General features: G+C 48.1%; 1 protein-coding gene across 2 annotated transcripts in view; it reads left to right on the top strand.

Moving 5' to 3' along the window:
• GRID2IP (Grid2 interacting protein) overlaps positions 1–10105 on the top strand; it is a 61349-nt gene extending 51244 nt beyond the window's left edge. For both annotated transcript variants that reach the window (XM_088656865.1, XM_088656864.1), the window contains 5 exons: positions 33–119; positions 2647–2776; positions 4724–4842; positions 6360–6524; positions 7848–10105. In XM_088656865.1, the coding sequence (XP_088512991.1) occupies positions 33–119; positions 2647–2776; positions 4724–4842; positions 6360–6524; positions 7848–7922 (576 nt within the window). In that variant the 3' untranslated portion in view covers positions 7923–10105. The remainder of the gene's footprint in view (positions 1–32; positions 120–2646; positions 2777–4723; positions 4843–6359; positions 6525–7847) is intronic.
• The last annotated feature ends 3219 nt before the right edge of the window (positions 10106–13324 follow it).

The raw sequence follows: 13324 nt of genomic DNA, 5'->3' as shown, positions 1-13324 counted from the left end.
GACTGGCTACTCACAAGAAATTCTCATTGCAGTTTGTGCTGGCCATGGGCAACTACCTGAATCATGGGCAACCGAAGACCAACAAAACGACTGGCTTTAAGATCAACTTCCTCACTGAGGTAAGTGGCGTTGGAGGAGCATTTCTGAACTGCAAGTGGTTGAGTCCCTTCCAACTTGACAGTTTTGTGATTCAATGAGCCCTCCAAGGCATGTGGCATGTGGTGGTCCCTGGACCTGGGGGCCAAAATACGGCCCTCTGGGCCTATCTGTCAGGCCCTCGGGACTTCGCAAGGCTGTGCCCTGCATCTCCAGGCCACACCTCTCACCAGCTCAAGTGCTTTTGCCTGGGCTGGGCTGGTGTATGTCCTCAAACAGGGTGATGCTTCTTGTTTCCTGGGCAGAGTATGGAGAGAGGTGAGTGCATTTGTAGAAACCTCCGGCTTCTGTGTGGGCAGAATATTCGCTTTCAAGATACTCTGTGCTACAGTCATCAACTGGAAGTCCAGATGGGGAAGAGGGTGGTGCTTGTGCCCATTTCATAGCTGTGAAGGACTAGGGATTTCCCCTGGTCTAGCCTGCCTTGCAAGTTTCATCTGCTGAAATCATCAACCTCTGCGCAACAATTGCTTGTGAAATATATATACCACCCTTCTTCCAAAGAGGGAACTCAGTGTGGTTCAGAACAAAAAGGAAAGACAAACCCTTAGAACATTTCACATTTAAATCACAATCAGCTCATGAAATAGTTGCAGATTGTATTGTTTTGTTGTTGTTGTTTAGTCGTTTAGTCGTGTCCGACTCTTCGTGACCCCATGGACCATAGCACGCCAGGCACTCCTGTCTTGCACTGCCTCCCGCAGTTTGGTCAAACTCATGTTCGTAGCTTCGAGAACACTGTCCAACCATCTTGTCCTCTGTCGTCCCCTTCTCCTAGTGCCCTCAATCTTTCCCAACATCAGGGTCTTTTCCAAGGATTCTTCTCTTCTCATGAGGTGGCCAAAGTATTGGAGCCTCAGCTTCACGATCCGTCCTTCCAGGGAGCACTCAGGGCTGATTTCCTTAAGAATGGATAGGTTTGATCTTCTTGCAGTCCATGGGACTCTCAAGAGTCTCCTCCAGCACCATAATTCAAAAGCATCAATTCTTCGGCGATCAGCCTTCTTTATGGTCCAACTCTCACTTCCATACATCACTACTGGGAAAACCATAGCTTTAACTATACGGACCTTTGTCGGCAAGGTGATGTCTCTGCTTTTTAAGATGCTGTCTAGGTTTGTCATTGCTTTTCTCCCAAGAAGCAGGCGTCTTTTAATTTCGTGACTGCTGTCACCATCTGCAGTGATCAAGGAGCCCAAGAAAGTAAAATCTCTCACTGCCTCCATTTCTTCCCCTTCTATTTGCCAGGAGGTGACGGGACCAGTGGCCATGATCTTGGTTTTTTTGATGTTGAGCTTCAGACCATATTTTGCGCTCTCCTCTTTCACCCTAATTAAAAGGTTCTTTAATTCCTCCTCGCTTTCTGCCATCAAGGTTGTGTCATCTGCATATCTGAGGTTGTTGATATTTCTTCCAGCAATCTTAATTCCGGCTTGGGATTCATCTAGTCCAGCCTTTCGCATGATGAATTCTGCATATAAGTTAAATAAGCAGGGAGACAATATACAACCTTGTCGTACTCCTTTCCCAATTTTGAACCAATCAGTTGTTCCATATCCAGTTCTAACTGTAGCTTCTTGTCCCACATAGAGATTTCTCAGGAGACAGATGAGGTGATCAGGCACTCCCATTTCTTTAAGAACTTGCCATAGTTTGCTGTGGTCAACACAGTCAAAGGCTTTTGCATAGTCAATGAAGCAGAAGTAGACGTTTTTCTGGAACTCTCTAGCTTTCTCCATAATCCAGCGCATGTTTGCTATTTGGTCTCTGGTTCCTCTGCCCTTTCGAAATCCAGCTTGCACTTCTGGGAGTTCTCGGTCCACATACTGCCTAAGCCTGCCTTGTAGAATTTTAAGCATAACCTTGCTAGCGTGTGAAATGAGCGCAATTGTGCGGTAGTTGGAGCATTCTTTGGCACTGCCCTTCTTTGGAATTGGGATGTAGACTGATCTTCTCCAATCCTCTGGCCATTGCTGAGTTTTCCAAACTTGCTGGCATATTGGGTGTAGCACCTTAACAGCATCATCTTTTAAAATTTTAAACAGTTCAGCTGGAATATCATCACTTCCACTGGCCTTGTTATTAGCAATGCTTTCTAAGGCCCATTTGACTTCACTCTCCAAGATGTCTGGCTCAAGGTCAGCAACCACACTACCTGAGGTGTACGAGACCTCCATATCTTTCTGGTATAATTGGCAGATTGTATATTACTTTCTGGCAGATTGTATTACCACAGTGCAATTCACTAGCAAATCAAAGGGGCAGGAACTGCTCTGTCTTCTTATTCCTGCTTGCCCTGAGATTTAACTAGATGACCCTCTGGGTCACTTCCTGCTTTAGTTCTATGAATCTTATGTGGACTAGAAGCTTTGCTGCAGTGGCAAATGCCTGCGCCGAGTCAGCTACATTCTCAGGCTGAGCTGCTTGTGGCCTGAAGTTCCACTGGCAGCCTTCATTTCCAACCCCCACCTTTCCTTTCCTTTGTTCCAGCTGAATACCACCAAGACTGTCGATGGAAAATCTACCTTCCTGCACATTCTTGCCAAATCCCTTAGCCAACATTTCCCAGAACTCCTGGGATTTGCCAAGGACCTGCCCACCGTGCCACATGCTGCCAAAGGTAAAACGGACGAGGATGGAGTATCTGGGAAACAGGGGCTCTGCAGATGGTTTAGAGTAGACGACAACTCCCATCAGCCCCAGACAGTGGTGCGATCCTGGGACTCACGGAGGCTATAGACCAAAACATCTGGGGGGCACCAGGTTGCAGGAAGGCTGCCTAGCCCTGATTTTGGTCCATAGGAAAATGCCTGCTCCTGAGCCAGGCCTTTAGTCCAACTGGTGCAATATTGTTGACACTGACTGGCAGCAGGAGTTTTCCAGAGTTTCAGGCAGGGCCCCTTCCAGAACACCCCCATCCCCAAGATGCCATTGAAGATTGAACCTGGGGCAGATGCTCTAACCACTGAGCTACAGCCCTTCCCATAAGGGGTTCCACACTAGACTCCTTTATTCATTGCTTTCCTGCACTTAGCAGGAATTAAACAGAGGTTCCACACAGCTCTTAATAGACCACTTTTTAATCCCTTCATCATTCCTTTTTAAAAATGCAAAAAAATCAACTATTTACAGAAGAAATGGATCATGCCTATTCAGTAATAAGTTTGGTTCAGCAAAGGGCTTTCCCCAGGCATCTTGAAAGCTTCCTCCTTCCTGGTTAAGCTTCCCATTTGATCACTTCCCATTGACTTGGGCTGGGGGATTAGTGAGGAAGGGTCTCATTTCCCCCTCCATGAGCCTCTGTGAGTTGCCTCAGGGACAGTGGGGGGGCGGGGGGCGGAGTGGCTAGGAGAGGCTTTGGGAAATATCCAGCTAAATCCTTCTATTGGCACAAGGATTTAAACTTGTGCAATGGAACTTGCCTCCCTAAATCTGTCTTGGGGTTTCCTGTACTCTCTGGAGCAGATTTGGGGAGTGGGGAGGTGGGGTGGGGGAAGTTCCATAGCACAAGCTTAAATCCTTATGCTGATTTGCACTACATTGGATGCCTTAGGGATCCCCTGAACCCTTCTGTCTCAGCTTGATCACTGAGATAATCTGTAAAAGCATTGGCCGTCATTCCCTAGGTTGGCAAGGCTCATTCAACAACAGAAACCAAGCCTTTCGAGGCATCAGCCCAGTCCGGTGGAATGCTCTGCCACTAGAAATTCAGCAGGTGCCTTCTGTGCCAGCATGTAAACGCTTGCTGAGAACTTTTCTATTCTGCCAGGCCTATGCAAGCAATTAAGAATACTGTACATCTTTCCACGATGGTTAGTTGAGATATGTTTTAACTTTTTAATGGTGTGGTTTCGTGTTTTTATTGGTATAAACCACTTTGATTTATATTCTTTATGACACAGTGCGGTATACAAATATCTTTTATGAACCAACCAGCCAAAAAGCCCATAGTTTACTCATTTCCAGGTTAGTTTTCCCCAACACACACTTTCTAGTGGTGAGTTACAGGTAGGTAGCCGTGTTGGTCTGAGTCGAAGCAAAATAAAAAAATTCCTTCAGTAGCACCTTCAGATATCTGAAGAAGTGTGCATGCACACGAAAGCTCATACCAAAATATAAACTTAGTTGGTCTTTAAGGTGCTACTGAAGGAATTTTTCTAGTGGTGAATTAGCCATGCCGGTAGGAAAGAAGGAAATCAGAACCCAGGAAGAGAAGAATTTCAAGAAGGAATGGGGAAAATTTATAATGTACGGTACAAGAGAACATTGTAAACAACTAAAAACTTTGGCAGGGTTTGAGTAATGCTTGTAATGTATGAGAAACTATGGAAAAATGGATTATTATTTTTTAACAAATTAGAGAAAATAAGATAAGCAGTAGGGGGAAAAAGGTTTGATAATGGTACGGTAACTATGGAAGAGCAGAGGGAAGTCAAAGGATTCAGAGAATTCTAAATGAAGAGGTGAATGATGTGTTTGAATTTAAATTTGTTATGTAAAACCTAATACAGATATATTTTAAAAAAAGAAAAGAATCCTCTTCTCTGTACTGCTTTTTCTTCCTCAGTGAACCAGAGAACAATAATGGCTGACCTCCATGACCTCCACACCACCATAGCTGAGATTGAGGTTGCCTGCCAGAACATGGGGGGTTCCCCGGAGGACAGGTTTGCGACAGTGATGGATGTATCCTTTGGTTGAAAAGGCCAGTGTGCTGCGGAAATCCCCTCCAGCCCAGGGGCGTAGTGTGTGTGTGTGTGGGGGGACAGGGGTGCTATAGCCCTGGGCGCACACAGGGATCCCCGTTCTGCCCTGCCTGCCTGCCACCGGGGGTCTCTGTGTCCCAGAGCCTGGCCTGGCCTTGCTGCCACATCCCTGGTCTCCTTGCTGAATGGCCACACAGCTAGCATCAGGGGGAGTTGCTTGCCAAGGGCCACGTTGGCCCGCAAGGCCCCCCCCCCGCTTCCATCCTGATTTGCTTGCAGGGTGTCTTCCCATGAACTATTTGTTTATCTCACATTTTCCAACACATTTCTCTGTCACTTCCCGAAGTGCAAAATGCTGTATTCAGGATCAAAGTGGATTTGTTGTGCTGCGGAGACGGAGCAATTCAATCCTCTTTAATTGCACAAACCCAAGTCTACATTATGGGACACGGGTGGCGCTGTGGGTTAAACCACAGAGCCTAGGGCTTGCCAATCAGAAGGTCGGTGGTTCGAATCCCTGCGACGGAGTGAGCTCCCATTGCTCGGTCCTTGCTCCTGCCAACCTAGCAGTTCGAAAGCACATCAAAGTGTAAGTAGGTACCACTCCGGCAGGAAGGTAAACGGCATTTCTGTGTGCTGCTCTGGTTTCGCCAGAAGCGGCTCTGTCATGCTGGCTACATGACCTGGAAGCTGTACACCGGCTCCCTCGGCCAGTAAAGCGAGCTGAGCACTGCAACCCCAGAGTCGTCCGCGGGTTCCCTTTACCTTTACCTTTAAGTCTACCTTATGCACTCAAATTCCTCCTGCAAAATAGTGACACTGAACAGACCCTTTGTATTCATATCAATTTGGCCCCTGCAGGGGCTTTGTTAGCAGGATCCCCCCTGGGGCATGGATCCCCCCAAACCTTTTCACTATTGCCCCCAAGCACTTCTGAATTTGGGGGAATTTTAATTGGGGATGCTCTTGATACCTAGGTAGGATATCAATTTGAGTGAATAAATTAGCCTGAAATGATTTTATCTGGAGATGATTTGTAAGTAATAAGTGGGGGGAGAAATATTTAAAGAGGAGCTAATCTGGAATGATTTAGGGTGGAGTGCAAATTAACCAAGCAAATGAGTGAGTGTGATTTGGATGGGGAATTAGGTGGTTTCTGCCGCCTGTAACATTTAAAAGCCTAGATTTGCATCTGTTCCTATAAATTGGCATTTGCTAATTTTAAGCAAGTTTTATGGAATGAATCTTTTCAGTGCTTAGCAACACTTCTGGGCTCCCAGGTGCACCCCTGTGCATAAAATGCCTGTGGGTTTGTTTTCTTCATCTCATAACTGGGATAAATGGAGTGGGGGGCAGTCTTTACCTGCTGCTTGGAGTCTGTTTCCTGTGGTCAGTTCAGTGGTTCTCCTCTTAAGTACTGGATCAAGACAAAGGCCTGGCAGCCCAGGTACGCACAGACAGTGGCAGAGCTTATCCTCCTTAGCCATCCGCCTCAAGGCCTTCCTGGAAAGTGCTCACCCCACCATCCAATCCCTGAGTGACCTCCAACACAAAGCCATGGATGAGTTTGGCAAAGTTTTGTCTTTCTTTGGGGAGGACTCCAAAGTCACAACCTCTGAAGCATTCTTTGGCATTTTCGCCGAATTCATGAGCAAGTTTGAGGTTTGTTTCCAACTTACAAATAATACAATTGCTGTATTTTTTTTTAATGCATTATTTCCATGTTACCTTTTGTGGCCCCTGGCCTGGTCAGTGCCGCTCACGATACCATAAAAACGCAGGACTGCATCCAACTAGGGAGGGTGGAGAATTCAGACGAAGAGAGAAATGGGAGCGGAAAGTTTGCTTAGTCTTCCCATGCCCAGAACAGAAGCCGAACCAGCAGATATGATTGGGATTCACTGTTTTTGCAAGTAACCCCATTCATTGCATTCATCACACTACTCTTTGCATTGTTTTATTGTACCAAAATGAATGGGATGGGAGAACAATGGTAACATAACTTGCGTTATCAATTTTGTAAACTAAGTTGCGCAGTTTCACTGCAGTGGACTGTGAGGTGAATAATGTCACTTTGGGCAGAAGGCGGACTGCAGCAGAATGGAAACAGCACTGCTTGCGACGGATACAGGGCAGAAGGGAAAACGGTGTCTTCTTACACCTCCTATATCCAGCGTTAGTTCTACTCAGAGAGTAGGCCTTTCAAAATTAAAGGACCTAAGTGCGTCATGTCTATTATTGCTTTTCAGACCCACTTAAATTAATGTTGGACGCATGTCATACAACCTGAAATGAAGAAAGACAGAAACACTTAACAATCATTAAAAAATATGTGTGCCAGGAAGCTTCATCACATGCAGGTGGCGAGGGGGATATCTGCTGGTTGGAGCGAATAGTTGGCTCTGCGTGTAAAACCTCAAGAGTTAAGAAACCCCAAAGGACAGGACAGTCTTAGAGAAGGGCATCCTTTGCCAAACTGGGGCCTTCCAGATGTTTAGAATGATAATTCCCATCATCTGGGACATCTGGGGAGGCCCACAGTCGAGCACCTGTATTAAATGCAGAAGGTCCCAGGTTCAATCCCTGATGGCATTGCCAGGTAGGGCAGGGAGAGACCCCCTTGCCTGGAACCCTGGAGTGCTGCTGCCAGTCAGTGTAGGCAATACTGAGCTGGAGGGACCAAAGGTCTGATTCGATATAAGGCAGCTTCCAGCATTTGGGTCGCAATTTGCCACGTGATTAAGGTTTCTGATGGCCTCATGCTGTGATGTGAGGTGGTGGAGACACTAGATGACTGGTTTGCCAGAGGCCCTGGGTTGTCCCCTTTTGACTGGCAGGCCTCCTGTAGAGCTTAAGAGAAGCTTGCCATTGCACCAAAGGGGCAAACCTTCCCCATTGGACACCCCCTTTTGTGTTCCTCGCCTGGTCTTGTCTTTGGGGAAACCCCAGGGCTGCCTTTCACACCTCCTCCTTCTCTCCCCGCAGCGCGCCTTCAGCGACGTGCAGGCTGGCGGTGAGCCCCAGCGCAGCCCCAGGATGACCCCGCCTCTTGCCTGGTGATGCAACAGCCTGTTGCCAAGAGAAGATGAGGGGGATGCATCTCTGCTTGGCTTGGGAACTGCTGGAGAGAGAGAAAACGAGGGACCATCACTCTGTGCTCTTCCTGGTGCTGGAGAAAACATCTCTGTGGCACCCCATTGTGGACCTGGATGCAAGAGGGCAGGAAATAGGAGTTGCATCAGCGGCCATGCTGGCTGTGGGACCCTCTGGGTGTCCGTGGCTTTCTACAAACTGTTCAAGGACCAGATATTTTTTTCCTCCCCTCCATTCAGGACATGCATTCCTTCAGCCCACCCAACCCTAAGCCAGGCATGTTAGTGGATTTCCCAGGGCACCGAATCCCTGTGGGGTTTTTTGTTTTCGTTTAAGCCCTGGATCTCCCACCCTTTCTCTCCCCACTTCTTTTAAAGAATAAACTTTTTTAAAAAACCCAAAAACTTTGCTTATAGGGAAGCTGGACACACTGCCTAGTGCAGTACTACTGGCAAGACCCCAGACCCACTCGGCATCCTAATTTGTGTGCGACCCAATCCACATATAAGGAACCAGGCCCAGAAAATCCTGTTCGGTATCTGGTAGCTCAGAGTAAGCCCTGACAGTAAGAGCAAGAAGTTTGGGCTTCCATTCCCCGAAAAGTTCAGCTTAAAATTTGCATTTATTTGTATAAATCACCATGTGCAAATCCTGTTCGGCACATTTGTATCGCAGGGCCGATTCTGCCCTGAGCTGTGAGGCCCAGGAGGACATAGAGAGGGACAGGCAGAACTGCCTTTCTTTTCTCCCCTAAATTTCATGGGCCTTCGTGAGGAGTCTGGATTTTGGTTTCATCCAACCAGTTTACTGTTGCATCTGGGCAGGGCGGGAGGAGGGAGGTTTGTGCACCAATTCCCCAAACATCTTCTCCTTGGGGAATTCTTTGATGCCCCTGGCAAGTTGCCCAGGCCAAGACACTTTGCTCTTTCGCCTCAGCTAGTCCTGGTTACCCTCTGGGCTCTGCAACCTGCTCCCCAAAAGGGGTGTCCATATCATTAGAAACACATCAGGCCAGTCGTCTGGGGAACGCTTCTGCCCCAACCAGTTCACCCTGGCAAATAAGACTGAAAGCATCCAGGACTGATAACTCCCTGAAGCTGCAATCTTCTCCCTGGGAAGGCTTCATCCTCATCAGGTGCTTTCCATATGTTTTGGATGGCAACGCCAGCCCACATGAGGGGCACCAGGCCAGGGGGGTGCTTGCTTGGGCTGTGGCAAAGCCTCTTTCAGCAACAGCAGAGAGAGTGTAGTTGCTCATCGCTCCATGAAATACAAGGAGCTGCCTTATACTGAGGGATGCTGTGTGCAGCCCAGGACCATCAGGGTCTCTGGCAGAAGCTTTTCTATTCCCCACCTGCCCCACTTACTCTAGGTTATCTTAGATGGAAATTAAACCCAGGACTTTATTTTCTCTCCATCCCACCACCCGTTGTGCTTCAGGAAGAAGCCACCTTTCCCATCTAACCTTTTCTCTCCATGCCACTCTGGAGAAAGCAACTTCTTGGTAGCCTTGGCCAAAAGCACAGACTCGTCACCACCCAGTGCATTAACAACAGTTGACCTTAGTGGGCTCTTGGGCTTTTCATTTTTTAAAAATTCTTCCGTTGTTGTTTTTAAACCCCGTCGTACCATCCCCTCGCTGTAAACTGTTTCGTCTTGCACTGCTTCAAGTGCCAGGTATTGGCGTCTCTACTCGCCACAGCTGAGCCACCCAGGTTCCCATTTGTGGTTCATCCAACCTTCCTCCAACCTGGTGCCCTCCAGATATCTTGGACTACAACTCCCATCAGCCTTAGCCGATGTGACCATATGATGCTAGGGCTGATGGGAGTTGGAGTTCAAAATATCTGGAGGGTGCTGGGTTATCAGGAAGGCTGACCGGTAACCTGCCTTGCCACCAGATGATCTGTGCCGTGTCCAGCTAATCTTGTTCAAGGAGCTTTTTGAGGCTGTTGTATGACTGTTCTGACTTGACGTTGCAAAGTGACAGAGCCAGGTCCCCCTCTTTGCTTCCAGACAATATCTTCTTGTGATGTTTTTCGATGATTGATGAGCTCCTACCAACCATGATGTATATAGGCCCGGAGCTGAGTCTCCATCCAACTTGACATGCTCCCCTCCAATAAAGTGATGCTGTCCTTGCAACAAAACCTTTTGCATGTGCAACGTTACATCGCTTTGATCCCTGAGGCTCTAGAGAGGGAAACTGTGGTTTGTTTTTGGAGCTGGCCAAAAGATTGTCGCAGTGCAAATGTGGTTTTGGTGGCATTCAGAACTCTCTCTCTCCCCCTCCCTCTCCCTCTCCTCTCTCTTCTCTCTCTCTCTCGCTGGGTGGATGTTGATGGTGCACAAAGACAGGAAAAGCAGGCTGCAGCTTCTTGAGACACTCATTTTTGAAACAAATTTCTGGTTCATTTGGGTTGCAATGATATGCTTGCAATTGTAAGCATAAGGTTTGGTGAGATCTTACAAGCTGAGCAGGCAGGCAGGGAGAGGAGACCAGGCATTGGGTCCCCAGTGGGAGGGATGCAGCTGTATTCATCCTTCTCTACAGCAGCCCTTGCTGAGGGTACAACCTCTTCTCCCTCATCCCCCTTGCAAGTCAATGGAGAAATCAGTCCATCCATTAGCTTTCACTAATCGTTGGTGCAGGTGCATCTGGAGGTATCCAAGGAGGGGGAGGGAGGTGACCTTTCAAGAGCCACCCACTCCCCATGTAAGGACAGCCAATTACTGTGACATTTGCCACAGAGATGGCAAATGTCTCTTCATCCTGGAGAGAATTGACTAGTGGGGTGCCACAGGGTTCTGTCTTGGGCCCAGTCTTATTCAACATCTTTATAAATGACTTGGATGATGGGCTTGAGGGCATCCTGAGCAAGTTTGTTAATGACACCAAATTGGGAGGGGTGGCTAATACCCCAGAGGACAGGATCACACTTCAAAATGACCTTAACAGATTAGACAACTGGGCCAAAGCAAACAAGATGAATTTTAACAAGGAGAAATGTAAAGTACTACACTTGGGCAAAATAAAAATAAAAATGAAAGGCACAAATACAGGATGGGAGACACCTGGCTTGAGAGCAGTACATGTGAAAAGGATCTAGGAGTCTTGGTAGACCACAAACTTGACATGAGTCAACAGTGTGATGCAGCAGCTAAAAAAGCCAATGCAATTCTGGGCTACATCAATAGGAGTATAGCATCTAGATCAAGGGAAGTAATACAGTACGGTAGTACCACTGTATTCTGCTCTGGTCAGACCTCACCTGGAATACTGTGTCCAGTTCTGGGCACCACAGTTCAAGAAGGATACTGACAAGCTGGAATGTGTCCAGAGGAGGGCAACCAAAATGGTCAAAGGCCTGGAAACAATGCCTTATGAGGAACGGCTTAGGAGTTGGGTATGTTTAGCCTGGAGAAGAGAAGGTTAAGGGGTGATATGATAGCCATGTTCAAATATATAAAAGGATGTCATATAGAGGAGGGAGAAAGGTTGTTTTCTGCTGCTCCAGAGAAGCGGACACAGAGCAATGGATTCAAACTACAAGAAAGAAGATTCCACCTAAACATTAGGAAGAACTTCCTGACAGTAAGAGCTGTTCAACAGTTGAATTTGCTGCCAAGGAGTGTGGTGGAGTCTCCTTCTTTGGAGGTCTTTAAGCAGAGGATTGACAGCCATCTGTCAAGAATGCTTTGATGGTGTTTCCTGCTTGTCAGGGGGTTGGACTGGATGGCCCTTGTGGTCTCTTCCAACTCTATGATTCTATAAGGAAGGCAATGCAGAGCATGCAACTGAAGACCCGTTGTCCTCTTTGCTGCAGGGGTGGGGGAACTGCTGGCTATCCAGATGTTGTTTGGGACAGCCAGGATGTTTTGCTCCTAGAGGCAAAACTGAAATGCTTCCCCAGCCTTCTCCTCCACTTCTGCCATGTGCCTGCCCACCACCCTCTGCCATATGCCCACCCAGGGGGTGGCAGATGCACAGTAGAGGAGGCGGTGGCAGTTCTGCCACTCCTCCCAGCTGTCGAGAGCCTGCCACCCTCAGGCAACTGCCTCAATGTGTCTCTTGGGTGGGCCGGCCCCGGTTGGACCCCTCATCCCCATCAGCCCAAGCCAGGATCACCAATGGTCAGCAATCATGGGAGATGTAGTCCAGCAACTTCTAGAGAGTTGCTGATTCCCCTCCCCCGAGGGTTGCCTTGCCAGTCCAGTGTGAATGGCACCCGTCGCTCGTGGCCACCAACCAAGCATGATCTTCACCGACTTCCTGCACAGCCTGCCCTGAGCTTTAGCCCACAGCCACTCCAGTGTCTGCTGTGACAGTCAACATGCCAGGAGCGAGAAACACTCTGGCCTGTTGCCTGCTCTTTGCCATGCCTTGGCAGCAGATCTGTCTCTCTCGATGGGCACGTGGCTCTTTGTTGATAATGCAAAGTCTTCTTGGTGAGGTCACGTGCAGGGGAGCCCTGGCGGCCTTGGCAGGGGTGATCATTAACTGCGAGCAGGTCAGCCACATCACCTGCTCATTGATGGTCAGAAAGTGGGCCAATGAAAAACAGCAACTCTTCCAAAGTAATCCTGGCTCTCTCCTGCTGCGTTTTGCTGGGTCCCATGAAAATCTCGCTCAGTAACAGAGTTGGCATTCAGAGTTGGCATGGGCCACTTGCACTTTTCTTTCTGTTGCTGTTTTGTTTATCTAGGTGTTGATCGAAATCTAAAATATGTAAGCAGTAGCAGCTCGTCTGTCATTTATTGCAGACGTAACCACAGCTTAAAGTTGGAACCACTACTTAGAACCTACTTATAATGCATATTACTCTAGTCAACTAGGTCTCCCCAGCTATGTCCTTGGGTCTGGGAAAGTTGTCTTGATTGATCGTTGCATCTCATATGGGAGATGGATTAAACCCAGGTGTTGTGCTTCTTAAAAAAAACCCACATCTTTAGACCCAGCCTATCGCCCAGTCTCAAATCTTCCATTCTTGGGCAAGGTGATTGAGCAAGTGGTTGCTGAACAACTCCAGGCACACCTGAAAGAAGTGGAGCATTTGGATCCCTTCCAGTTGGGATTCAGGCCTCACCATGGGACTGAAACTGCCTTGGTCGCACTGGTCGATGATCTCTGGCGGGCTAGGGACAAAGGTAAGAGCTGTTTCCTAGTTCTGCTGGATCTCTCAGCGGCTTTTGATACAATCAACCATAACATCCTTCTGGACTGTCTAGAGGGGTTGGGAGCTGGGGGCACTGTCATACAGTGGTTCTGCTCCTTCCTCCTGGGCCGTGTTCAGAAAGTGGCGGTGGGGGGTGCGTGTTCAGACCCCTGGGCTCTCACTTGTGGGGTGCCTCAGGGTTCTGTCCTCTCC

This window comes from Zootoca vivipara, chromosome 13 (assembly GCF_965207765.1).
Source record: "Zootoca vivipara chromosome 13, rZooViv2.hap1.1, whole genome shotgun sequence".
NCBI lineage: Eukaryota > Metazoa > Chordata > Lepidosauria > Squamata > Lacertidae > Zootoca > Zootoca vivipara.
Note: the sequence above shows the minus strand (reverse complement) of the source record. Positions and strands in the feature narration are given on the sequence as shown.